The sequence below is a fragment of the Carassius carassius genome, chromosome 4, assembly GCF_963082965.1.
Source record: "Carassius carassius chromosome 4, fCarCar2.1, whole genome shotgun sequence".
Lineage (NCBI taxonomy): Eukaryota > Metazoa > Chordata > Actinopteri > Cypriniformes > Cyprinidae > Carassius > Carassius carassius.
In genome coordinates this window covers 6,802,409-6,828,096 of record NC_081758.1, presented here as the reverse complement: position 1 = coordinate 6,828,096, position 25,688 = coordinate 6,802,409, and the positions used below count along the sequence as shown (strand labels likewise).

General features: G+C 40.3%; 2 protein-coding genes across 3 annotated transcripts; one reads left to right on the top strand and one right to left on the bottom strand.

Moving 5' to 3' along the window:
- Positions 1–9,433: 9,433 nt before the first annotated feature.
- Positions 9,434–15,448, bottom strand: LOC132133063 (ADP-ribosylation factor-like protein 3). 2 transcript variants are annotated; one of them, XM_059545767.1, is made up of 7 exons: positions 15,315–15,448; positions 14,995–15,100; positions 11,581–11,724; positions 11,374–11,490; positions 10,403–10,453; positions 10,000–10,185; positions 9,434–9,779 (listed from the first exon to the last, which is right to left on the bottom strand). In XM_059545767.1, the coding sequence occupies exons 2-7, from the start codon at positions 14,995–14,997 to the stop codon at positions 9,732–9,734; spliced, it is 549 nt and encodes a 182-aa protein (XP_059401750.1). In that variant the 5' UTR covers positions 14,998–15,100; positions 15,315–15,448; the 3' UTR covers positions 9,434–9,731. The 2 variants fall into 2 exon arrangements, with proteins under 2 accessions (XP_059401750.1, XP_059401742.1); XM_059545759.1 differs by having other exon boundaries at positions 15,301–15,439.
- Positions 15,449–15,466: 18 nt separating this feature from the next.
- On the top strand, positions 15,467–25,419 carry wbp1 (WW domain binding protein 1). The gene is made up of 4 exons (XM_059545748.1): positions 15,467–15,599; positions 16,417–16,519; positions 21,123–21,290; positions 23,226–25,419. Exons 1-4 carry the CDS (start codon positions 15,537–15,539, stop codon positions 23,606–23,608), a joined length of 717 nt encoding a protein of 238 aa, XP_059401731.1. The 5' UTR covers positions 15,467–15,536; the 3' UTR covers positions 23,609–25,419.
- Positions 25,420–25,688: the final 269 nt, after the last annotated feature.

The following is a 25,688-nucleotide window of genomic DNA, read 5'->3' as shown; positions in this document are numbered from 1 at the left end:
TTTACATTCTTTATATTTGTACACATTCCTTCCATTGATTCCTTCTCAGGGATTCCTGTTATTACTCCTCTGATTCGGCTTTGAACTTTCTCCCCTTTTACTTTCTGTCCATTTAATGCATTTGCCCTTACTGCCTTCTTTTGTTGCACCTCATCCTTACACTTTACCAATAATGATCCATTCCTTAATTTTTTCACACTATTTACATCCCCTATTTCCTTATGTATAGCTTTCGAAAGTTGTGTTGGACTCCATCCATCAAAAGTCACTCCCTCCTGCACCAGTGTGATAAACACATTAAACTCTTTTACTTTTTCCCTATCTTTTACCTCAGTATAATCATCTGATATTTCCAATGATTTCTTTTTCTTCCGCTTACTTCCACTCACACCCGCACCCTCTACCTCCATCATTTCCTACTCCGTCCTTCCTCCAGTCCCACGTGGCGCCCTAGCGAATCGCTTTCCGCCAAAAACCCTTCTCTTCTCTTCTGAACGGCTCTTTTATCCTCCTCTTGTGAAGCGGAAAGCCTGTGCAAACGCCGCTCCTCTCTCTCTCACACCTGCCGTGTATCAGCAGTAATTAGGTAGGACAATGCCTCTGCTACACCCGGGGTGCTTCTCAATATCCCTACTCGTCTCCTCGCTCCTCCGTCCTCCATCCTATGACCCGGAAACCGATCGAACACAGCCATCTTGAAGGACATCTCAATTCTCTAATTGCACCATGAGGAGACGAGGATCGAGGAGGGAGGAGGCTTCATGAGGAGAGATGAGCGAGGATACACAGGTGTATCCTATGCGGAAGTATTTTATCGACTTAACGTGACGCACGTATAAATTCTCCTCCCCCTTCACATCTGTTGTAACAATTTTTAATTTATATTTTACCTTTTCACTTCAAATAAACCATGCATGTCATATATTTCAAACAGGGCATCTTGCTTTATTAATATTTATTATGAATGTCTTAATTAACAAACTTTAACAACATAAGGGCAGATCCCTTTAATTACAGCTGATGACACTTTGAAGTAACGCTGAAGGGAGCGAGGATAAATCATTTCACTTGATTCAAGTCCTCCATCCTCACGTCTTTTCCTTGCGTCCTTCCCTCGCATCCTGAAAGGGTGGAGCTAAGACACGAGGAAAGGAAGCGAGGATGCACAAATATGAATTGAGAAGCACCCCCGGAATCGGAGTGAGGCGTTACACCAAATTAATCCCCTCGGGGAACATGGAAAAAGAAAGGTACCGCTTTCCCAAGCATTCTGTCACCCGTGACATATACATCACTCTGATCTTGTCCTGAAAGGGGAGACAAATCTAAGGTATTGATCTTTTCCTGGACAACAGAGGCTTCAAGAAAAAACATTGTTGCAGTAGCAGTCCCAATCTCCTTAACCTCTGCTGGTAGACTAACCATGCTTATCATGTTAAGCATACTGGGTGGAACAAGTAGCGGGCACCAACTTCATGGTTCCACCAGGAACTCTGCAAACTCTTCATCCCAGCACCCTCACCTGCCCTAGAAAATCTACTGCAGGCTCTACCTTAGCCCGATGGCACTGTTGCAGGGCCTGACGAACGGGGCTTGGGACCTGTCACAGAGGGAACATCAAATAATTCAGAACCATACTCTCCACATAACTCTGCATAACATTCTTGAAGAACATTCATTCCCAATACCCCTGGAACTCTGGTATTACTATCTGGAGGGTCTTTTACCACTAACACTCCCCGTCCAAGCATTACCTTTCCACAAAGCTCAACATCCACTTCTATATACCCCACATACAGTATATCTAAACCATTAGCAGCCTAAAGCTGTAACCAATGTCAAGACTGTAACCGTGCTGGACCCAAAGCTACGAAGTGCTTTGAGGAAGAGGAAAAAAAAAACACCACACACAACTCTCCGTAATGGTGGACACCATTGATCCAGTGTCCACCAAACATGACACCTGAACGCCCCCCACAATTACATCAATGTGGGGACAAGATGACATCAACTGACGCATAGATTCAACTTCTGAACTACCCACTGAGCCCAACATAACCCCATCCGAATTGTGGCTCAACAGCTCGTTGGGTATTAGTTTTCCGACTGCCCGACTGTTTCAAAAGCTCCTTTAACTCAGCGGGTTCTGAGCTAGACGCAACACCAGCAGTTGATACATTGCCCTGAACCCCACACTGGAACCCATATGCTAAAGATACTGACTGGCTACGGTTGCGACTACCCACTGATGATCCCTCCTAATAGCCTCCCTACGAACATCCAACAGATTAGAGTTGGGTTTGTCATCCAACTGGCGGAGGATCAGCTGGCAGCGTGCTCCGGGGTCGGCGAACCCCTCCCATCTATATATCTCTCTCTGTCTTCCCCTGTCTCTCTCTCTTCCCCTTCCCCAAAACCTATTCCCTCTCCTAGGACCTGATTCGTGGGGCCACTTAGGGCCGCCCCCCACTGGAGGACGGGGACTGAGCCGGCAGCTGGATCACGACGCCCTGCATGGGGAATGGGGTAGCAGCATCGGGAGGGAATCGACGAGCCTCATACCGCCTCACCACGCCAATTCCCTGACCCACTTCCTGCCACTAGGGCGGCGGGGAGGCCTGGGCCAGCCTGCTGGCGTTGCGAGGATCCGGGCTATTTTGTGGATCGGTGCCCATTCATGGAGGTGTCCCGTTGGTCCGGCCCCCGATCAAACCGGGTTGTACCAAATACCCGTGAGTATTAAGGGGGGTACCTATCGGGCTTTGGTGGATTCAGGTTGTAACCAGACCTCCATCCATCAAAACCTGATACAATCTGGGGCATTGGATGCTGGCCGCATGGTTAAGGTGAGGTGTGTGCACGGGGATATAGTGGAATACCCCATAAAGGCCATAGCCATCAAATTTAGGGGACAAAAGCATTATGTGGAGGTGGCCGTTAGTCCACGCCTCCGGCATCCGCTTATCTTGGGAACCAATTGGCCAGCTTTCGAACAGTTATTGGGGTGTTTAACAGTGGATGCCTCTGGGAAGAAGAGACGGCAGGAGGGGGAGGGGGGGAGGGGGGGGGGGGGCGAGCGCTCAGGTGGAAGAATCTGTACCAAGACCCAGTGGGGCGGTCTCAGGGGAACCAAGCGGCTTGGCGAGGCTGAACCTTTCCAGTCGCGATGACTTTCCCCGGAACAGTCCCAAGATGAGACCCTCAAACATGCATTCGAGCAGATCCATTCCATTGATGGGCAGGTCATCCATCCTGACCGCGCGCTTTCTTATCTGTATTTTGCCATTATTAAGGACTGGTTGTATTGAGTGACCCATGACGCTCAAACAAAGCAAGATACAACCCAATTGTTAGTACCTCGGAGCATTGTTATCCAATGGCAGGGCATTTAGGAATGACAGCGACATTAAATCGTCTAATGACCCGATTTTTTTAGCCGGGCATTCACGAGAACGTGCGCAGATGGTGCGCGTCGTGTCGGGAATGTCAGTTGGTGAACCCACCGGCCACCCCAAAAGCGCCTTTGCGCCCACTTCCTCTAGTGCAGGTCTCCTTCGAACGAATTGGTATGGACCTCATTGGGCCATTAGAACGAACAGCATGGGGACATCGCTTTGCGTTAGTCATAGTAGACTATGCAACACGATATCCAGAGGCAGTGGTGCTCCACAACATCTCAGCAAAGAGTGTGGCAGACAACCTGTTTCGTTTAATCTCCTGTGTGGGAATCCCAAAAGAGATTCTCACGGACCAGGGCACCGCATTTATGTCACGCACGTTAAGCGAATTGCGAATTAAGCGAATTTCCAAAGGAAATGCAAAATTTACTTTCATCAGAGAACATAACTTTGGACCACTCAGCAGCAGTCCAGGCATTTTTGTCTTTAGGCACTTCTGACGCTGTCTGTTGTTCAAGAGTGGCTTGACACAAGAAATGCGACAGCTGAAACACATGTCTTGCGTAGTGGTTCTTGAAGCACTGACTCCAGCTGCATTCCACTCTTTGTGAATCTCCCCCACATTTTTGAATGGGTTTTGTTTCACAATCCTCTCCTGGGTGTGGTTATCCCTATTGCTTGTACACTTTTCCTTCCCTTCACCTCTCTATTAATGTGCTTGGACACAGAGCTCTGTGAACAGCCAGCCTCTTTTGCAATGATCTTTTGTGTCATTTGCCCTCCTCGTGCAAGGTGTCAGTGGTCGTCTTTTGGACAACTGCCAAGTTAGCAGTTTTCCCCATGATTGTGTAGCCTACAGAATTAGACTGAGAGACCATTTAAAGGCCTTTGAAGGTGTTTTGAGTTAATTAGCTGATTGTGGCACCAGGTATCTTCAATATTGAACCTTTTCACAATATTCAAATTTTCTGAGATACTGAATTTGGGATTTTGCTTAGTTGTCAGTTATAATCATCAAAATTAATAGAAATAAACATTTGAAATATATTGGTCTGTATGTAATGAATGAATATAATATACAAGTTTCAGTTTTTGAATGGAATTAGTGAAATTCCATAAACTTTTTGATAATATTCTAATTATATGACCTGCACCTGTACCTGGGTTTAAACAGAGAAAGGAATGGAAATCCCAAACCACATGACTTTACCAGGCAAGGACAACAAAATGGTAAATGTAAGGTATGGGAAATTAGTCAAGTGCTCACTACGCCACGGCCATGCTCTACTTTTATTGTCATACAATCATGTTAATCATTAACCACCTTGTGATAAATACAGCTAAACCAGGGGTAACCAACCCTTCTCCTGGCGATCGACTGTACTGCAAAGTTTAGGATTAGGATTGGAGCTGAACTTTGCAGGACAGTCGATCGCCAGGAGCAGGGTTGGTTACCCCTGAGCTAAACCTATAGTGAGTTCTTCCTATTTTCCAGCAGAGAGGGTTGTGGTAGCAATATTCATCCCATCACAAGTGCATCGTCTGCACTTACACTGACAGTAATCAAAAAGGCCCTAATTGGAAATGTGAACGGCCTTGCAAAAAAATAGAATTTTTTCAAAAAATCGGAATTGAGTATTAAGCCCTGCAGTGTGAACGTAGCCTTAGATATAGGACTTAGCCTTTTTTTCTTTTCTTTTTTTTTTCTCGATTATCTGCATGATCGCAAATGTACAATAAACAAGAACTTATAGAGTAACTTTCAGACAAAAGATTCAGTTTTGCTCAATCAGAAAAAAAATAAAAAAAAACAGCAGAACCATTGCGTCTCCAAAAAACAGTGTTTTGTTCCTCAGCGTTACACGGACACCAAATGATTCAATCAAGCCATAAGTACAGTTGTTTGCAAAGTTAAATGAATCAGTTTTTTTAACTAATCAGTTGATTCATCTCACTCATTAAGGCAGTCACTTGCTGCCACCCTCTGGCAGTTCTAGTTTCATATTTAAAAAAGTAGATTGTTTCATTTTTGCAATCATTATTTCTACATTAAAATGTATATTTAAACTTAACATTAATGCACAATCCATATATGAATTTTGTTGATTGTGATTTAATTTGATTGTTAATAGCCAGCATGTCTTTTTATTCGATTGTGAAGCATGTTTTATTATGAATGCCCACTCTTTATTTGACGACTTGTGGACTGTTCCACTGCAACACCCGCTGACTTTTCATTTTTGGGTGAACTAACCCTTTAAGACTAGTACAAAGATCTGTATAAGTAGGTTACAGAATGAAAAAAAATGCAAACATTAGCCATGAAGAAGTCTCTGCTATTTCATTCAGTATAATAGTTAAATTTTCAAAAACTTGAAAAACATTCATAAGAGCACTAGAGTTACCATCTATATAGCAATGGTTAGTAATGAAACTATAACAGTAATATGTATTATTGCATAAATAATAAACAACCGATACAATTATCCAACCCTAACCTTATTCAAGCATTTTTTTATTGCAATTATGATGCAATAAATATAATTCAACAATGTTCAACCCTCCAAAACAGAGAAAACATCTTTCACAAAAAAAACATCTACATGTCTGTCTCTTAAGTGTTTAGTGTATGACTTGTATTTGTAGGGGTTATTTTAGCACTATTCTTAACCCTACCCCAGACAGCACTAATTTTCAGACCCTGGGCCAATGCATGTATTGTAAAATAAAGTGTAACCTAATATTATTGATGTACAATACATCTGAGAAAAACTATGAAAAGTGTGATTTAAAGGGAGGGAGAGACAGATGAGCCTAAACTGTCTTCTCGTGTCTCATTACTCACCTGTCTTCACACACACAAACACACGAATACACAACACTGATGTGAAAGAGAGAAGAGTCTCTAATGGACATCTGTGAGTGGCCTGATCCAATCAGCTTGTGTCATGTGACTGGCACATGGACCCTGTTTACACCTGGCATTTACATCAGTTTTTCATGCTCGTGGTAAATACAGGTGTAAACAAATACAGGTCTAAAACATTTTGTGATCAAATCATTGAAACCACATATGGAAGTAGTGAACACACACAGTGTGTGTAAAGCCCAAGTACTATATGTTGATCTACAGCATTCTGCTCCATCTAGCACACAATTGAGAATGCAAGCCTTTCAAAGAATACTTTACTGACCATGAGCATAGTTGGTGAAAATAAATCTGTCTTTGTGTGAACAGTGTGTCAGGATATGTGTGGATGAAAAGATGTACTGTCTGCAATCTGGAGCAGAACATGCAAGGGAAATGTACTTATGACTTAATCCACAGCCTTCTAAAGTATACTCTGTTAGATAGCAGGCACTCGACATATGCGCACTAGAAAGTTTTGTCCGTGTCCAGTTTTATCTTCAGAATAATGAGTGATAAAATATGTAAATGCACTTGTTTAAACTAGAGTTAATCTTTGAACCTTACACAAGAACTCATCAAAGAGGCTGTAAATACAGTCATTTGCAAAGGTAAATGAATCAGCTTTTTAAACTAATTGGTTGATTCAACTCACTCATTAAAGTAGTCACTTTCTGCCACCTAATGGAGGTTCTAGTTTCATATTTAAAAAAGTATCTATTTCATGTTTGCAATCATTTAATATTTATACATTAAAATGTTATATTTAAAACTTAACAATTATGCACAAAGGATTTTCTGTAATCTGGAGCAGAATGTACAAGTGAAATGTACTTTTGGCTGAATGCACAGTCTTTTAAAGTATATTGTTTGATAGAAGGCATTCGACACATGCACACTAAAAAACTTTGTTCCTTGTCCAGTTTTTTTTTTCAGAGTTATGAGTGATGAAATATGTAAATGTACTTGTTTAAACTAGAATTAATCTCTTAACCTTACACAAGCACTCATCAATGCTATTGTTGTCTTCAGTAGCAGCACCTAACTACTTAGTGCAAAAAATGCAAGGTGAAAATGCAAGCTGTGCCTACAGAGTACATGTGGTTAGAAAAAATTGGGCTGTGCATGCTCAATATGCACATTCTATGATGATGACTAAATTCTGGACCTCAGTGAAGCTCCGCCTTCTCAGCAACAAATGATCATTCTGGGACGAGCTGTGAGAAAGCATAACAAAACTTAGCATTGTTTGATTCAAACTTCACTGTAATGTAATAAACACAGGGATTACCTTTGTAACCGTTGCTGCTATCCTTATTCTTTTCATTTGCTTCCTTTGTTGCTCATTGATAACATTTATTCAGTAGTGTTCAGCGCTCCCGGGATAGTGATGTAGTGAAATAAGAGTGGGGATCTGAAATCATAGTTGAGCACACTCATTCAGTCTCATAATGCATCTCAGCATACATTTTGCATGTCTCCTTAATTAAACACCTGATTCAGGCCATCAACTCATTAGTAGAGATTCCAAAACCTGATATGTTTGTGCCAGACAATGAGACAAATGAAAAATGCATACAAAATGTGCAGTGTTGGAGGGCTCCAGGAACATGGATCAGAACTACCGTATTAAGGGTGATTCTGAATACAGCAAGTAACTGTTCCACTTAGATTCCTGTCAGGACAACAAAGCCTTCAGCATGTAAAATATATTAAAGTCAAAAAAAGAGTTACTCAGAAAAGTACTTGTGTTGTAGTGGTTTAGCAATCGTTCCCAACATAACACATTGTGTATATCCCCTGATGAAAAGCACCTGAATCTAATCAGAAACCTGACATGTGTGTGTCAGACAAAGGAGTACGTTCTTAAAAATAAAGGTGCTTCACGATGACCATAGAATAACCTTTTTTGTCTAAATGGTCCCATTAACGTCAGAAGAACCTTTCTGTTTCATAAAAGGTTCTTTGTGGCGAAAAAAGGTTCTTCAAATTACAAAAATGTATAAAAGAGATGGTTCTTTAAAGAACTTTGACTGAATGGTTCATTGTGCAACCAGAAATGGGTCTTCTGTGGCATCGCTTGAAGAACCTTTTTGAAGCACCTTTTTTTTTTAAGAGTGTAATCCTAAATGTGCAGATCTGTCGGACCAGGACTGGGAACCCAGAAACCAAAACTCTGATTGGAAGGGTTTTTCAGTCTTCTCAGAAGCATAGGGCCCTCCTGGATTCTGTTTTAACGGTTAAGTTAAATTGTATTCATCAAACAGTACGTCTAATTAACTGAAACCATAAAACTTATACAATTTAACAACAATTCATTAAAAGTTTAGCAAAAAATTAATTTGAGCATATAACAGACAGGGGTTCAGTGCTGATGAGTGTTTTTTCTCCTCTGTCTGCAGTCCTGATCTGTCCGTTCAGCAGAATTCCCTCGCCGCGCCATCTGTCTGAATGCTGACTGCTGATTCACCTTGAGCTCCAGATAAGTGTCCAACTCCGGACCGAGGAAGATCACAAGAACACGTGCAAGTCAAGGCTGGGCTGCTGGGTTTTCATAATGGCAAAACACTCAAATCATGTAGCTATGAAGTGGGCTATATAAATGCAAATTGTATTGGAGATCTAGAAGAGGTCTTGGAAAGAGAGTCATATGTAAATGTCCCATAAGAGCAAAGCACTGCGCCCGAGCCAATTACCGAAGGAGAATGCCAGCGCCTCATGGTAAATCATGGTGAACAAGGTGAGAACTCTGGAAATTGAATAGTGAGGTGGTGCGTTTTGACTTATTGTAAATGCAAGAAAGATGCACAGGTGCAAAACTGCAGGCTAAAATGAGCCTAGCACTGAGGTCGTTTTTTTGCAGCACAGAGATCTGTGATACAGGGAAACTCTTCTCACTGATCAATATTTCCAGTACAAGTGGATAAAAGAGCACTTGATTGCTCATTTAACTCATATAACGTGCTGTGTGCTGTTGTGTATGAAAATGCTTTTCTGCCCATCAATGTGGCTGCAGCATAATAATAATGAATGCTGAGAAAGGTGTCCATCTAGTGTTCATCATAAAGAACTGCATATTTGTTCAGAGAAACTACTGATTCAAAAGACAAACACAAAGAGGCACTAATAGGTCTAAATGAAACTTGTTTATTACCAAAAAAACACCAGTAAATTGTCAGACAGAAACTGTCATCATCGGTGACCGGATGAGATCATTAGTGTGAAAGCCTGGGCTATAAAAACTTCTCTACAAATAAATACTGTACTTGAGCATCCCATCAATAAAAAAAAACCCAGCTGGTGCTTGTCATTGACCATTTTATGAAGAGGAGAACGTGTTCCTGCTAATAAATACATTACAACATAGGATACAGGGTCTTTGCAGCAGCAGCACTGAGTCAAGATTAAATTCAAACTCTGGTCAGTCATTTCTTCCTGGTGGGAATGTTCCTGCAGAGCCACACCATCCCGTCCTATAGCAGACAGAGAGCATGTCTACATCAGTGTCTTTTACATGAACACTGTATGTGTAGCTGGTATTAAGCTGAATCATACAGTAAGTTTTTTGAAAACAAAAACTGACTGTAGATTTTATGTGAGGGTTAGGGGATAGAAAATACAGTTTTTACAGTAGAAACCCCATTATGGAATGAACCCATAATCATAGGAAAACCAGTGTGTGTGTGTGTGTACCTGGACTCCCTCTGCGGTGAGAGCGGAGCAGGGCTGGATCTGCCATATCCGGTCTCGTATGGTGTGCAAGTTCAGGCTCTCTGCGATCTCTGCCGCTGTTGCCGCCATCATTATGTCCTGCTTGTTTGCAAAGATTAGCAGGGGCACCATGTTCAGTTTCTCTTCATCTAGCAGCTCTGCCAACTCCTGATAATGTTGGGCATTTCAAACACACACACACACACACAGAGTGAAGTGTGTTTAGTGAGGTTAGGTTTTCAAGAAGAAAAGTGTCAACATTATTAGACTGGCTGATGGTCCACTGACAACTTCTGTCTATTGCCTAACAATCTTTTCATATTCAATGAAATGTAAAGGACAGCTTCCGGCTGATATATAATACAGACGGTGATGAAGGTCTCACCTGTGCTGTTTCATCAAAGCGTTTTCTGTCTGAGCTGTCAATCACATAAATCTGTAATAAATTAACAGTCATTAGTGTAATCTCATCTGTTTTTATGAGGTTAACGATTGCTAATAGAAATAATACTGGATCAAATCAAATTCACTTAAATTCAACCACACTCATATTCCATTTAACTTCTGCAGTATCATGGAAGTACCCCGGTATAAAGCCCACCGTCTGAGTGTCCATCAGCATCTAGAGCATCTTCTAACCCAAATCTATGCTCACTTCATATTTAAGCGTAGATTAAGGACCGCTCAGACATATTTTGTTTTAAAGCAGAAATAAGCTTTTCTGTGTATGTGCGAGACTTTCATCAGCCACAACACGTAAATAACTACAAGTATAATAATGTGCAGTAAACAGTTAAACTATCTGTGCTACTAAACAGTGTACACAATTATGACACTACATTAAAGCAATATGATGAGAAATGCCAGTTTGTAATATTGAGCATCATAATGGACTGTTTTTGTGCAGCTAAAACAACTGAAAGTCTCACACATTGTGTGCCACTGTGCCACTCTTATATGTAACGTAAGGTGGATACTTATATTATAAATTTAACAAGCATTATTGAATTACCATGTTAACTACTGGCAAGACTGCATTACATGACTATTGTTATAATACTGCATAACTATTGGTTCACATGAACCAGCAGCCGGTGTAACATGGGTAATATCAGCAGAAGTTGGAGCAAGAGATAACTTTTTGATAAGCAATTATAAAGAAAAACAGTACTTTCTTTACAGGAATATCACTGATGAATCATTCACAACATAAGCAGGAACACAAATAAACCAATGTCAATGCTGATTTCATGTTGACTTTAACAATAATGAGGAAAGCTGTAATTATACAAAGCAAAGAGTTTCCAAAATGCTCTCCAAATACAACATAAGAGACATTTAATGAACTATAAACACCAGGAGATCTGTGTTCTCAAAGTAGTTCCTCCAGTAAGGTCTGATCTTCCGCTGTCCACCGATATCCCAGACATTTAGTTTGAACCCTTGAGACTGGACACTCTTTATGTTGAAGCCCTGTTTAGAAAGACATCACCATGTTGAGAGCGAATGACACTTCAGAGGTTTGGTCAGAAAAAGTATTGCTGTGATCTATGTCTGACTGACCTGTGTAGGTGTAATGTGGCTGATGTCTTCTGATGCCAGCTGCTTCAGTATGGTGGTCTTGCCTGCATTGTCCAAACCCAACAGGAGGATTCGAACCTCCTGCTCAGGAGAGTTCTTCAGTCTCCTTAAGACCGACAGCAGGCCCTGACACACACAGTGTTTTTTAGGACTTTCCATAGACACGATTTTTATATTGTACAAACTTTATATTCTATCCTCGAAGCCTAACCATAAACGGAACCCTTGGGCTTCAGAAAGCTTTCTGCCTGTTTACATTTTTGAAAAATTAATAAAATATATCACAGCGACCAACCAAACAAACAAAAGGTATCTAGTACAATTTTGTGTGTTTTTGTAATTAATATCTGGCCAACACATTTATATTAAAACAGCATCAGTCATCAGTTCACAGCTCCATGAGGGAATGACTTACTTAAATAGATAACAAACCGATCACTTAAACTATAATGCTGGAGCTGAGATAGCACTATACTTAAGGTAAGAACACCAGGCTTCATTTATCAACAGTGCATAATGTGTGCGTAATAACAGTGTGTAGGATCTACCAACGTGTATGTAGGAGTGTGTGTAAATACAAGCACAACTTACACAGAGCATGCTTACACAGAGCATCTAGTGGTAGAATAGAGATACTACAAAAAGAAAGTCCCTCTGTGTGTTTCCTGTGTTCCTTAATTGCAAATAGCCTAAGCCTACTCAATTAATAATTTCATTGTTCAAGCTAGGACAAAATATATAACATTTTCTAAGCGCTGTTGATAAATGAGGACTCAGGAGCACATATGCACAAAATGGGCATAGAAATGTGCATACACAATTTTCCATGCACAAATAGGGATTAATAACAAATAAGCAAGGCATAGAGGGAGACTGGGTATGGCTGTAACACTTTTTGTTTCAACATCTTTAACTCGCTGATTTTTTGAGCTAGAGTGCGCAAACTTTTATACAAAGTACCCACGTTTGTTAAATACAAAAGGCACAAATTCAAACCTCTGCAAGAATATCACAGCCCTTATAAGTTGACGTCAAATACATGGAGTGCCCTTGTTACAATCTACCCCACTATAGGGGCAGGTTATAACACATCTTGTAACATACATAGTGTTCCTGTGGCTCAAATGGTAGAGCATTGCGTTAGGTTGTGGGTTCGATTCCCAGGGAACAAATGTTAGGTAAAAACTGTTACATGAATGTGTGCCTGCTTTTGGATAAAAGCATCTGCTAAATGCATAAATTTTAAATTTGTATATTGGGGAGAGTTGTAACTGTCAGATAAAAGAAGCAAAAACAGCAGCCACTTCATAAAGTTTGCATCAAAAACAGGTTTATTGAAACGATCTAAAAGAACAATACAAAACGATGTTGTGCTTTCTACGAATGACCACAGCTCAAATCCAAAATTTGTGTGTGAGATTGTGTCTATGTATTAATTTTCTCAATCAGAGTCACAATGGTGACAAACCAATGTTTTTAACCCTATAGAGTGCAGACTTGTAGGATCCAGAAACTGCACAGGGCACATTTTATCCACACTTCCTTTGGCTTTGAGCTTCCAAAAAAGTTCCACATAGACGACATTAAAGTTCTCAGTTCTATGTAAGGGGATGTCAAAATGTGTTACAATTTACCCCACCCCTGTCATCCAAATTTTAGTTAGCTGCATGCATCACACTTTGCCTGAGAATCTACAATTTATTCTAAAGTAAGTTACTGATTGTATATGGTAAATTATATAAATATAGTTTTGGTATATATATATATATATATATATATATATATATATATATATATATATATATACACATCAAAATCAGTCTTTTATATATATATATATATATATATATATATATATATATATATATATATATATATATATATATAAAATCTACATATACAGCCTTGACAACCATTCATATAAAATCATAGTGGAATTGGGTAAGTAATGAAATTATCATAGGACTCCGAGCTCATCCCTGAAAGGTGGAAATGATGCTGTTACAACTCCCGATGTTAAGCCATACCCGGTCTCCCCTAAATATGTGGAGCATCACAATTGTGTTCTAAATAGCAAACTCATGTTTTAAGAAAATATTTTTGAGCAAACGATGATCGTTCCTGTGAACTTGACTTTGTCTGATGGCATTGGAACATAGATGGTAATTACAGACTTAAGGACACGCTTGTTAATCTAACAGTCCAGTGGCTGGTTTGAACAGGTCTAATACTGATAACATTGAACGTAGAACCTCTGCACACAGGTGTCGCGCAGACAGACAGTAGCTTATGATAACCCCTTTCATGCTCTTTCCAATATTGTGACAAAACACCACTGTATTTAAAAGATAGAATTTGAAGGATACTGTAAGATTTGAACGTTTTATTTTCAAAACGTTTTGTTATTGACGCGGTGAGTCAGTTATTTGAGATATGGCCAATCTCTTTCCATTTAAATATAACATCCTAAAATATATGTTCACCTTATAGGCAAAATTCCGAACATTTAAGTTGTTTAAAACAATTTAAGATACTATTTGGCCAGTGGAAAAGAACAACTCTGAACACTTAAAGTTAAAATCCATGTAAAGTTTTATACATGAGGCCCCAGAATTTCTGTTGTTCAGGCTAGATGGCATACAGCAAAAACTACTGGGCATGCACACATCAATATAGCCTAATTTCACACACTGTACAACAATAATTACTACTTTTGCATTATTGTAAGGGATAGCTTTAGGTTTGGGGTAGGTGTAGACGTTAATAAAACTCAATATAAAAGGTAGAAAATTCAATTAATTGTTAGCGTCGGGTTTTTGCTGTTTTTGCCAAAACCAATTTCTGTCTGGTCATCCTGAGCAGAGGAGCTTCTTCGGATCCTGAACCAATCACACAAGACTGTGATCTGATGAGCTAATCAGCTGCTTTGATTAGGATTGACACAGATTAACACAGAGCTCCACGTGCTGCTAACCAAAATAAAGCCAGTTTCTGTGCCATATGTACAGTATACACTCAACACACTACATTCATATGATCTCATTCATTTAAATGAGAACAGTGAAACATCGAAGTTCTGTTAAAGGCTCGTATCGCTTATTCTGCTTAATAGATGCGTAGGCTATATGGATTTACATTTTTTAATAACTTCTTAGCAATACTTAAAAACAAAAATATATATATCTTTCTAATTGTAGCGCGTTCTAATAAACCGTTAAGCGCTGTTTATAAAGGCATCTTCAAACAAGAAAAAGTGTTTTTAAAAAGATCAAACCGAGTGAAAAATTAAGCAATCAGACTGTTCACATATATATAAATGAAATGTATGTGTGTGTGTGAGAGAGAGAGAGAGAGAGAGAGAGAGAGAGTATATGAGATATCAGCCGAGATACTCACCATTCCTCAATGCGCGCTCCCGTTGTCTCACAGAACGCGCGATTGATGTCATCCGGTTGACGTCAGGGGATAATAAAGCCTCAATGTCACGTTACATTCAAAATATCTTAAAATATGCAACATGTCCATATTGAATAAAAACATATTCTTTCAAAAATAAAAATATATAAATAAGATATGTATTAGTTTTTATACGGTTTGTGGTTTTTAACTACTACAAATTTATAATTTATGTGATTGCTGTTGTAGAAAATAAGCATATACTTTTTTAAAATATAATAGACCGATAAATATAACGATACTCACGCATAGTCACGTACTTAGATGTAATGCGAAACAGCAGCGGATGTGTTTCAGCATTCGGTTTCAGTGTCGCTTTTACTGCTGTTATTGTTTTGGCTGAATGTGATGCTGCTGCCCTCTGTATGTGGATCACATTAAATCACATTCATTAACACAGACATGTCGCGCGGACAGTCAACTCGTCTGTTCAACTGAAGCTTTATGATTCCGCTCGAGTTTGGAAAGAAAAACGCAGCACGATGCTACAGAATCTGCTGGGCTCCGTGGTGGGGCTTCTCTGTACAGGGACGTGTTTAGTTCAGGTAAGCCGGCGGCGCTTCCTTTGAGGCGGCGAGTGTTGAACTCGAGCTCCGGGATCAGCACTGAGCGAGGCCTCGATAAACAACTCCGATAAAGCCATAAAACCAGCATCGTGTAACAATGGTTATAAACACCTTATGTCCTTTCTTACGGGATATATTTAAAACCAATATTAATATTTTACATTTTAAAGTCACAGATATTCGGGACATGAAAAGATAAGATACAAAAAACTGGTGTTTATTATTGTTGTTTTGTACTTCAGTGTTTGTGATTATGCGGTGTCTGCAGTGTTTGCAGTATGTCTGTAGGGTGTTTAGTTAGTTCGCCGTCTTTGTGAGGTTTAGGTTTGACTCGTACTGATTGTTTTTAAAGGTTATTGTGTAGGTAAAATGTCCAGCGCCCATCATAGTTCACAAGCAAACAAAGACTCACCTGTCCAACAGGCAACACAGTGTTTCCTATTGATTTATACAGTATTATATTTGAGTACCCAATTTAATTAATTTTATATTATTATATATAATGGTTCCTATTTATTCTTTGATTTCAACTACACTTGCATTACTTTGACCCTATAATTTCAGACTAATATGGGCTTTTTGACACAGAAATCAGATTTTGACTGGTGAGTCTGGTTTTCAAAGATGAATTTGCCTTTGTGCTCATAATAAAGGAGCCACGCTCTTTCTCCGAGTGTTGAGAGTGTTTACTGTCAGTCCTCCAACACAAACGCTGATGTAAAGCCTGGAGTGTGCATGATGAAGAGCTCAGATCTGTGCTGTTGTCTTTCATTCAATGCTTGTGTTTGTTTGACAGGGGAAGGAGTTTTGTTTCGGCGTGAACAATGAACAGTACCGCTGTGAAATGGGCTACTGTTGTGGTGAGACCGAGTGCTGCACATACTATTACGAGCTCTGGTGTAAGTGCAGCACACACACACAAACACCCACCCATCCATACGTATGTGGTTCAGGCTCACACGCATGACAGTACAATGCTAGTGAGGTGTTAGGTCCACCAGCCTGAGCATGTTCAGTTCATATTTCAGCTCAAAATCAAAAGGAATAAAATTAGATTGAAAAACTTAATGAAAACAAAGCTTGTTTTGGGGATCGTTTTTTGCATCGTGACATTGAAACTATATTTAAATACATTTTCCTCTGTATTCTCATTATGGTAATTCATGACATCATTGATAAAGCACAACTCCCTCACACCTTCAGCACTCATACATCCCTATAGAAGAGAACTGAATGTCACTAGGAATCACTGTACTCATCTAGCAACACCATAACATTGTGGATGCTGTCAGATCCAAAATTATTGACTTGGTTTTATGAGACCAGAATATGGATTCCCAGAAGTCTATATTTTGTAAATATTGGCTTATGGAAAATGTTGTGCTTTGGCTACACTGTGAAACCCGAAGTTGAGTATACTCAAAACATTTTAGGAAACTTATTTCCCTCAAAATATTTGAGTAAACGATTTCTCTTTTTTTAATTAGTAGAGCTTAGAATTGTTCTCAGTCCCTCCTTATTCATCATAATGACAATTATATACAGCTTGCCTACATAAAAATCACCTTCACTCAAAACATTTTAGTTACAGTATCTAACAAAAGTGAGTACACCCCTCACAGGGTTTCAGCAACCATATTGGCTCAAGGGACAATACTATAGAAATTAAACTTGGATATATTTTAGAATAGTCAATGTGCTGCTTTTATAGCAGAATAGATTTACTGTCCTCTGAAAATAACTTAACATACAGCCATTATTGTCAGTATAGCTGGCAACAAAAGTGAGTACACCCTAAGTGAACATGTCAAAACAGTATGAGCACCATTGTTATCTAGCACTGCCTTAATCCTCCTGGGCATTGAATTCACCAGAGCTGCACAGGTTGTTGCTGGGATCCTCTTCCACTCCTCCATAGTGACATCACGGAGCTGCTGGATGTTAGACACACAGTGCTTCTCCACCTTTCGCTCAATAGGGTTCAGATCTGGAGACATACTTGGCCACACCATCACCTTCATCTTCATGTTCCTCAGCAAGGCAGCTGTCATCTTGGCGGTGTTTGGGGTCATTATCATGTTGGAAAACTGCCATTCTTCCCAGTTTCTGAAGGGAGGGCATCATGTTCTGCTTCAGAATGTCACAGTACATGTTGGAATCCATGTTTCCCTCAATGAAGCGCAGCTCCCAAGCACCAACCGCACTCATTTAGCCCCAGACCATGATGCTACCAACACCATGTTTGACTAAAGGTAAGACACAATTTTCTTGGTACTCCTCACCAGGGTGTCGCCATACATGCTGAACACCATCTGAGCCAAACACATTTATCTCAGTCTCATCAGACCACAGGACATGGTTCCAGTAATCCATGCTCTTGGACAGGTTATCTTCAGCAAACTCTTTGCGGGCTTTCTTGTGAGCCAGCTTCAGAAGGGGCTTCCTTCTGGGATGACAGCCATGCAAACTGACTTGTTGCAGTGTGTGACCTATGGTCAGAGAACTGACAAGCTGACCTTCCACTTCTGCAACCTCTAAAGCCATGCTGGCAGCACTCATGCATCTGTTTTATGAAGCGAGCTTCTGCACCTGATGAACAGCACAAAGACTCAACTTCTTTGATCGACCCCTGCAAGGTTTGTTCCAAGTGAAACCCATTTTGGAAAAACTCTGTATGACCCTGGGCACTATACTGTAATTCAGTTTCAGGGTGTTACTGATCTTCCTATAGCCTAGGCCATCTTTGTTGAGAGCAACAATTCTAATTCTCAGATATGTAACCCCTCTCTCCTGGGTCCTCACTGCCACTCCTCACTCCGAGTGGGCCTTGAACCGCACTAACAAGGAGGCTAAATGAGTGCAGCCACTAGCGTCTGTCGCTAGTGCATCTCTTGAGATCGGGAGTGAGGTTTACCTGCATAGCACCTACTCGCTGGCCTCCGTTACACTCACCCACCTAAACCTCACTCCCATCTGGGACACGGCACCAACGTAACCCCTCTCTTCTGGGTCCTCCCCGCCACTCCGAGTGGGCCTCGAACCCAGGTCTCCAGCATGGGAAACAGACGCACTGACAAGAAGGCTAAATGACTCCAGCCACTAGCATTTGTCGCTAATGTATCTCTTGAGATCGGGGAGTGAGGTTTACCTGCACAGCACCAACTCGCTGGCCTCCGTTACAGATACTCAGAGAGTTATTTGCCATGAGGTGCCTTGTATGAGAGAATTTTTCCCCAAAGTGCCACATTTTACATAATACAAGATACACAAATTTGTATGGTCCTGTCAAGCAGACAAAAACATGAACATGATGAATAGGACATGCAGCATTGTTGTCACTTAGGGTGTACTCACTTTTGTAACCAGCTATATTGACAATAATGGCTGTACGTTAAGTTATTTTCAGAGGGTAGTAAATCTATACTGCTATACAAGGAGCACATTGACTACTCTAAAATATATCCAAGTTTAATTTTTTATAGTATTGTCCCTTGAGAAGATATACTAAAATGGTTGATGAAATGTGAGGGGTGTACTCACTTTAGTGAGATAGTGTAAGTGCTAGTAGCAACACCACACTAGTACATGCTAACATAGCTACCTTAAATACTCTCACTTGCACATAAATAGTCAAAACAACATGCAGTGTATATATAGTCTTAACATTTAGCTGTCCACCCTCAACCTAACCACAGGCTCTACTCTTCATCACAGCGATAACACTACAAAACCATCATAACAGAAACCTCTGTAAATCCTAACACAACATTAAATACTAACTTAAGTCTCCCCATGTTAATCTAGTGCAAAAACACAAAAGAACACTTAATTTCAACATTTATTTTCCTTATAGTCTTATGCAAAATATGCTGGGAACTAGAAAACTCATCATTTTAATTTCCGCTTACTACAAATAAATTTTCTATTCACAGAACTTTTTTTTTCTTTACAATTAAGTCCAATTAACTTTGCTTATTATTTGAGTGAAATTAACTCATTTAATTTAATTCATTTCACTGTTCAGTTTCTACACTGTAGGTAGTTCTGGTGTGGATAAACAACCATGTATGTCACTTCTGCATGCTGCATCTTACTCGGTTAGATAAAGTGTCACCCTTTTCATAGCTTTTGCCGGCTCTGAGACACAGAGCTTAAAGTGAACTCCTGATTATTCTAATATACAATATAGTCCATTATTTTTGAATTTCTGTTTTACTTTTGTATATTTACACACTTGGTTTTCAGACAGTGATTTTGTGTTGTTCTTGTACCATTGTCCTCTTTTGTGCTAAGAAATAAATCTCCTGTCAGTTCTCTCTCAATTGGTCCCATTGTTGTCACCATTAAGCCTGAGTATGGCTATATATCACTTTTAAAGGGGACATCGGATGCCCATTTTCCACAAGTTGTTACGATTTTTAGGGTCTTTGTGAAATGTCTGCAACATACTTTGGTTAAAATTCCTCAGTAGCTGTGTAAAACAGCACCCTTTAAAATAAAAAACCGCTCTGTTCAAAGGGAGCAGTTTCGGTGCATGTTTCTTTAAATGCTAATTATATCTGCTCACCCCGCCCCTTTCTTATGTGGGAGAGGAAAGGTGATTTCTAAATAATCAAAAAATTTAAAGTGTGAGACTTACAGCTTAATCCATGTTGTGATAACGGAGGAGAAACAAAGTCTAGTGTGAGCGCCCCTTGATTCTGATCCAAAACTGCTTGTTGTGGCTACAACTGTTTGAGTGCAGAGAAAATGGCAGACAGCGTACAACTGGCTGAGGGGCAGAGCTATGCTAATATGGGCCAGTCCATGAGCGGTTGTGGGTGGTGCCTGAGCAATATAACATCATATTACTCAGAAAATTAAAAAAAGTGGGGGGATTAAAAAAAAGTAGTGAGTGGAGTTTTGACATTGTAGGGTGGTTGTGTCCACAAACTGCTAAGACATTATATGCAAACCCAATGTAAAAGTGATTTTTGCATCCGATGTCCCCTTTAATTGTCAAGAAATTGCTTATCTTTAACAGTTTTGGTCCAACATATTTACCTGTTGATCAAAAATGGCCTTTACTTTGTTTGTTTTATTTAGTAACTTTCAGAATGGTGTACTCATTTTTGTACAACAACATTTTCTGATGGAACATCATATCTGTAAAGAGCCCTAACATGTATTCTAGGTAAAGGGTAATTGCTGAATTTAAGTTTCAGAGGGGTGTGCTCATTTATGCTGTGCACTGTAAATGTATATCTGCACAGAAACATCATTTCTGTGAATACTAAAATTGCTTTTGTGCTGAAAATGATTATCAACAATTTATTTGTTGAATCAGGTAAATTACTGATATCAAACATTTGATTGAGGCACTTAAAGACATGAAGAGCCACCTGTCAATCATCTAGAGATGAGATCGGCGAGATTGCATGATGATGAGTGTTGGCATTGATCACATGACTGATATTTAGAGCAGTGTGACGGTATGCAAGGACTGATGGTGTGTGTCTGTAGGGTTCTGGTTGGTGTGGACCCTCATCATCATGCTGAGCTGCTGCTGTGCATACAGACACCGGCGTGTCAAAATGCGCCTGCAGCAGGAGCAGAGACAGAGAGAGATCAGTCTGATGGCATATCAGGGTGCCTCCAGCTCCTTCGTCACTCCTCCTCCTCTCAACTTACGTGAGTACCATCTTCACACCACACCATCACAGATGCCTGATTTGTCGTCAGCTCACAAGAGCATTCAGCATGATGTTTCACACGCGTGTAGCGGTTTGTCATAGTGTGACAGTCATCTCTGACGTGAGTTTCTGCACATTGTTCTCTTCAGAAATGGCCACATTGCACTGTGAGGATGGTCAGGATGCGCTAGGGCTGCATAGTTAATCGAAATTAAATTACAAAGGCAATAAATCGCGATTAGACAGAAGGTGCGATTGTCATGCGTACCTTTCAGTGAAGCACTGTTCTGTGATCAGTAGTAAAATCTCCATCTGAAGGCCAGAGGGCGATCTCGTGCTGAAAATCCAAATATGCCCAGAAGAAGAAATCCAGGAAATGAATCCAGGAAAAATCGCTGCACCTGAAAAAACAGAAGATTTAACTGCTTTCATTGATTCAACGTGACTAATAAACACACGACTACTGCAATATATGGTTTATCGGAGTTCTTCTTATGATTTTCGTCATCATAAAGTATATCTATAATGAAATGCTAATCGACATTATCACTGCTTAGAATTTAATCAAATATTGTAATTATTCTGTTTAAGAAGCCGCATCATCTCACAGAAGGATTTATTTTAAACACTAGACTGAAGTAATGAAGGGAGTTTGGAGTAAAAATATGTTATTAAATGTGGTATTTTCACGTGCTCTCAGATGGAGCAGCATTTACTACTCAGAGTTGTAGTTCACTGAGGAGATACGCAAACCGCTGTCAAACGATTTAATCGATTTCATAATCCTACGATTATATCGTCTGCGATTATGAATGCAATTTTGCTTTGCATGTTAGAGACCTATGGTTCTGTGTAGTAAATTCTGCTCCACCTTAAAGCAGGTGAAGGAGCTTTACTACTAATCACAGAACTGACTTTACTGACAAAATGTGCATAACAATTGTGATATATCACATTCGATTAATCGTGCAGCCCTAGGATGTGCCACTGCTCAATAGCTCACTAGTGAGTTTTAAAGCACAGAAATATCTGTAACACATTCAACCATTGATCTCTGTGTATTTGGATTATTTTCGATTCTATTTTAGAGAAATGATCAGAAAATACAGTAAAATGTTGGTGTCGCTTGACATGCGATGGCCAGGGTGTTCAGATATTTTTAGCTTATAGTGCAAACCTTGAGAAGGTCATGCTGTGAATTAAGGGACTCATTCACGCACACATTAAAATGAGCATTTACTTTGGGGACAAGTTCTCGCTATTAATTAGTTGCTTATTAGCATGCATATTACTAGCATATTGGCTGTTTGTTGGTACTTATAAAGTACATATTAATGCCTTACTCTGCATGACCATATTTTAGATCCCCTAATCCTGCTTCATACCTAAATTTAACAACTGTCTTACTCACTGTTTAAAAAGCAACAAATTAGGAAATTGAGGCAAAAGTTAATAATTAAAATTTGACCTTAAAATAACACGACCTCATTTACTCATCTCTATGCTTTTTGTTCTTCCATGACACAAATAAGTTCTCAAAGATGTTCACAAAGGATATGTTCTCAGCTAAATATAATGTAATATTAGCCAATATGAGAGTCATGTTCCATCAGAAGAGTCATGTGAAGAACTATGGTGTTTTATGGTACTTTGATCAGTTGTCATTAAAAACAAATGTACATTCAGAAGAGTCAGATCCATATTCAGCCTAGTTCATCAGTCCTCCGTAATACCAACCAGTTAACTGCATTCACGCTAGCTAGTCAGACACATGGAGACACTCGTCCAGCTTCCACTAATGTGCTCCTGTCATCTGTTTGGTAATGGGGCTGTAATGTGCGTCATGTCGCCTCTGAAACGAGCGCAGCAGCTGTGTCTGTTATTTTGGTCAAGTTGAGCAACACTCTGACACGTTTGTGTCCTTCACTTGCAGGGTTCTGGACAGACTGTAAGCTACCCGACTATGAGGAGGTGATCGCCCATCCGCCCACGCCCCCTCCGCCCTACTCAGAGTCTCCCCCAGACGTCCCAGTGCTCGCCGGCAGGACGGAAGCGGCCGTGGTCCTGGAGCCGCCTGTGCCTGAGACGGCTGTGGAAGTGGACGAGGACGAAGACGAGGAGCCCAATGGGCGGCGCAGACATGTGACGGGCGACTCGGGCATCGAGGTGTGTGTGTGCCAGCTGGACGAGGGTTCTGGGCCCGAGGAGGAATCGCTGTGTCAGGGAGCCGACGGCGGCTGCTGCTCCGAGTGTGAAACCCTTGCCAGCAAAGAGCTCTCACCCGAACCCGCTGCCACCACCGACCGCCATGTGTGACAGCCCGTCAGTATCAGGAATGATGGAGTTTGTGACAGACTTCTTCTACAGTCTTGACTGCGTCGTGTTTGTCCGTTTCCCTGCATCCCTCTCGCTTTCCTCTAACAGACTAAGCGAATGATCCAGACCACTGTTTGTTTCTCACAGCTGCACCGAGACTTCAGCCCAGAGCGAGACACACACACACACACACACACACAGAGCGACACATGTCTCCTCCCGCAGGAGACACGCACACACTGTCTCAAACACACAGGGTGGCACATGTTCTTTTTTTATGATGTTTGTGTGCTGAGGAATCCCATGAGAGCTGGTCGAGCAGATAAAAACACAGTCAGCTGATCGTCTCGTGTGTGTATCTCATCGTGGCCTTACCTGTTTCATACACTGCTGTAAACAAGCTTGTGTTGATCTGGATGTGGCATCCCGTGTTTGTGTGTGACCTGCTGCAGTCACATGATTTATGATCTATGATTTGTTTATTAGTGAAGCACAGACATGATCAGAAGACGCCACAAAAGGCGGCGATGAGTGTCATGTCGTAGAGGAAGACTGACGTTTACCTGCATTAAGGGCTAAAATTAAGATCAGAATGTTTCCTTTGGTATTCTCATGTCAGTCGTGTTTGTTTCCGTGAATGCTTGTCTCTGTCAACCCTCTGAACATGGCTGCAAACCCTGTTTTGTTTCCTGTTGCACTGAAGGACGCTGTCATCCTCTCAAAGTTCTTCAACTCCATCCCAATTCTCACAAAGTTTACAGATTCTGTGCCTTTCCTGGTGTAGATCTAGATGAACTAACTAACTAGGCTATGCAAAAAATGATGACTCTCTTTTGTTAGCTGCATTAGCGCGGCGACATCTGTTTAGCAATACCGTTCATGTTCACGTGATTCAAACAACTCCTTTTCTATATAATCAAATCAAAAAGTTCATGTTCATTTCTTCACCGGACACTCATTACTGTGTCCATCTGTCATAGAGTTTGTTTCCCTTAGTTTGTGTACTAACTCTGTTCATGATGCCTCTTGTTTCTTATGGATTGATCACCATTTACAGGTGAAATTTGAGGCGATTTGGATCATTTCAGGTTTCAGTTTTTGTTTTGAGCAACGCTTGTGTCAATCACATTACATAGGTGCTCTCAAATATAAAGCCTTTGACATTGAGCAGCTCCAAGTCTGTTGTCAAATGTGTGTTTATAATAAAGACATTTAATACCAAGCCAAATCACAGCGCAAATCTGCATCATGGCACAGTTCTATAAGCATGAGCTGTTTTGACTTCATACTCATTTATAATAGTAGTGCTCTGCTTAACTGTGTAATGCATTTTAAGGCCAATTCACAGCGTACAAATAAACGCCAACAAACACGTTTTTTGGGGTTTTTTGTCTGATCCGTGTGTTCCCGTCGGGGTTTATTTTCATCCGAGTGAACATATTCAATCAGCATTTGTCAGTGTCTGTTGCTAAAGTGTGAACATGACAGTTATTTTTCATAAAATTCTAAATCACACTAAATCAAAATTTTTTTGGTGTTTGTGTGGTGTGAATTGGCCTATACTTGACTCATCTGACAGTCCGTGAGGTTTTCTAATAGCAGCTAGTGATGATGATGATGATGATGATGATTTCTGCCAAATAGCAGCTGATATGGAAATGCTCACAGACCTCCAGACACGTTTGTGGTTCCAGCACTGAAAGCCGTGTGGCATTTCTACTGTCGGTTCTTTAGTAAGATGTCTGCTGTGTCTCTATAGTCATTTGTATTTTATTTTTGTAATAAAAATAATAAACCAGCTTTGGCACTGAGCCGTCCCTGTGTGTTTTTGATGTTCATCTGCTCACATCATGTTTGACTGAGACAACATACTGTACTGGTGATGACTAATAGAAATCTGTAGTGTGGAAATAAACCTGCAGGCAATTCTTGACCAACTTAGTACTAATATCTGGGGGGTAAAATCACTTGCAGAACTCCTGCTGATAGTCTCACTTGTTCTCAATTAATTTTTCAACACATGGTATTTAATGTTACCACATGGTACAAAACACAGCATATTGCATAGAATCCAGCAAAA

Coding starts and splice junctions, on each gene's coding strand:
- LOC132133063 (XM_059545767.1), bottom strand. Junction 11,491..11,580: donor GCCACATTACACCTACACAG/GTCAGTCAGACA, acceptor CTTTCTAAACAG/GGCTTCAACATAAAGAGTGT. Junction 9,780..9,999: donor TCACCGCAGAGGGAGTCCAG/GTACACACACAC, acceptor TGTCTGCTATAG/GACGGGATGGTGTGGCTCTG.
- wbp1 (XM_059545748.1), top strand. CDS start 15,537: ATGCTACAGAATCTGCTGGGCTCCGTGGTGGGGCTTCTCTGTACAGGG. Junction 15,600..16,416: donor CAGGGACGTGTTTAGTTCAG/GTAAGCCGGCGG, acceptor TTTGTTTGACAG/GGGAAGGAGTTTTGTTTCGG. Junction 16,520..21,122: donor ATACTATTACGAGCTCTGGT/GTAAGTGCAGCA, acceptor GTGTGTCTGTAG/GGTTCTGGTTGGTGTGGACC.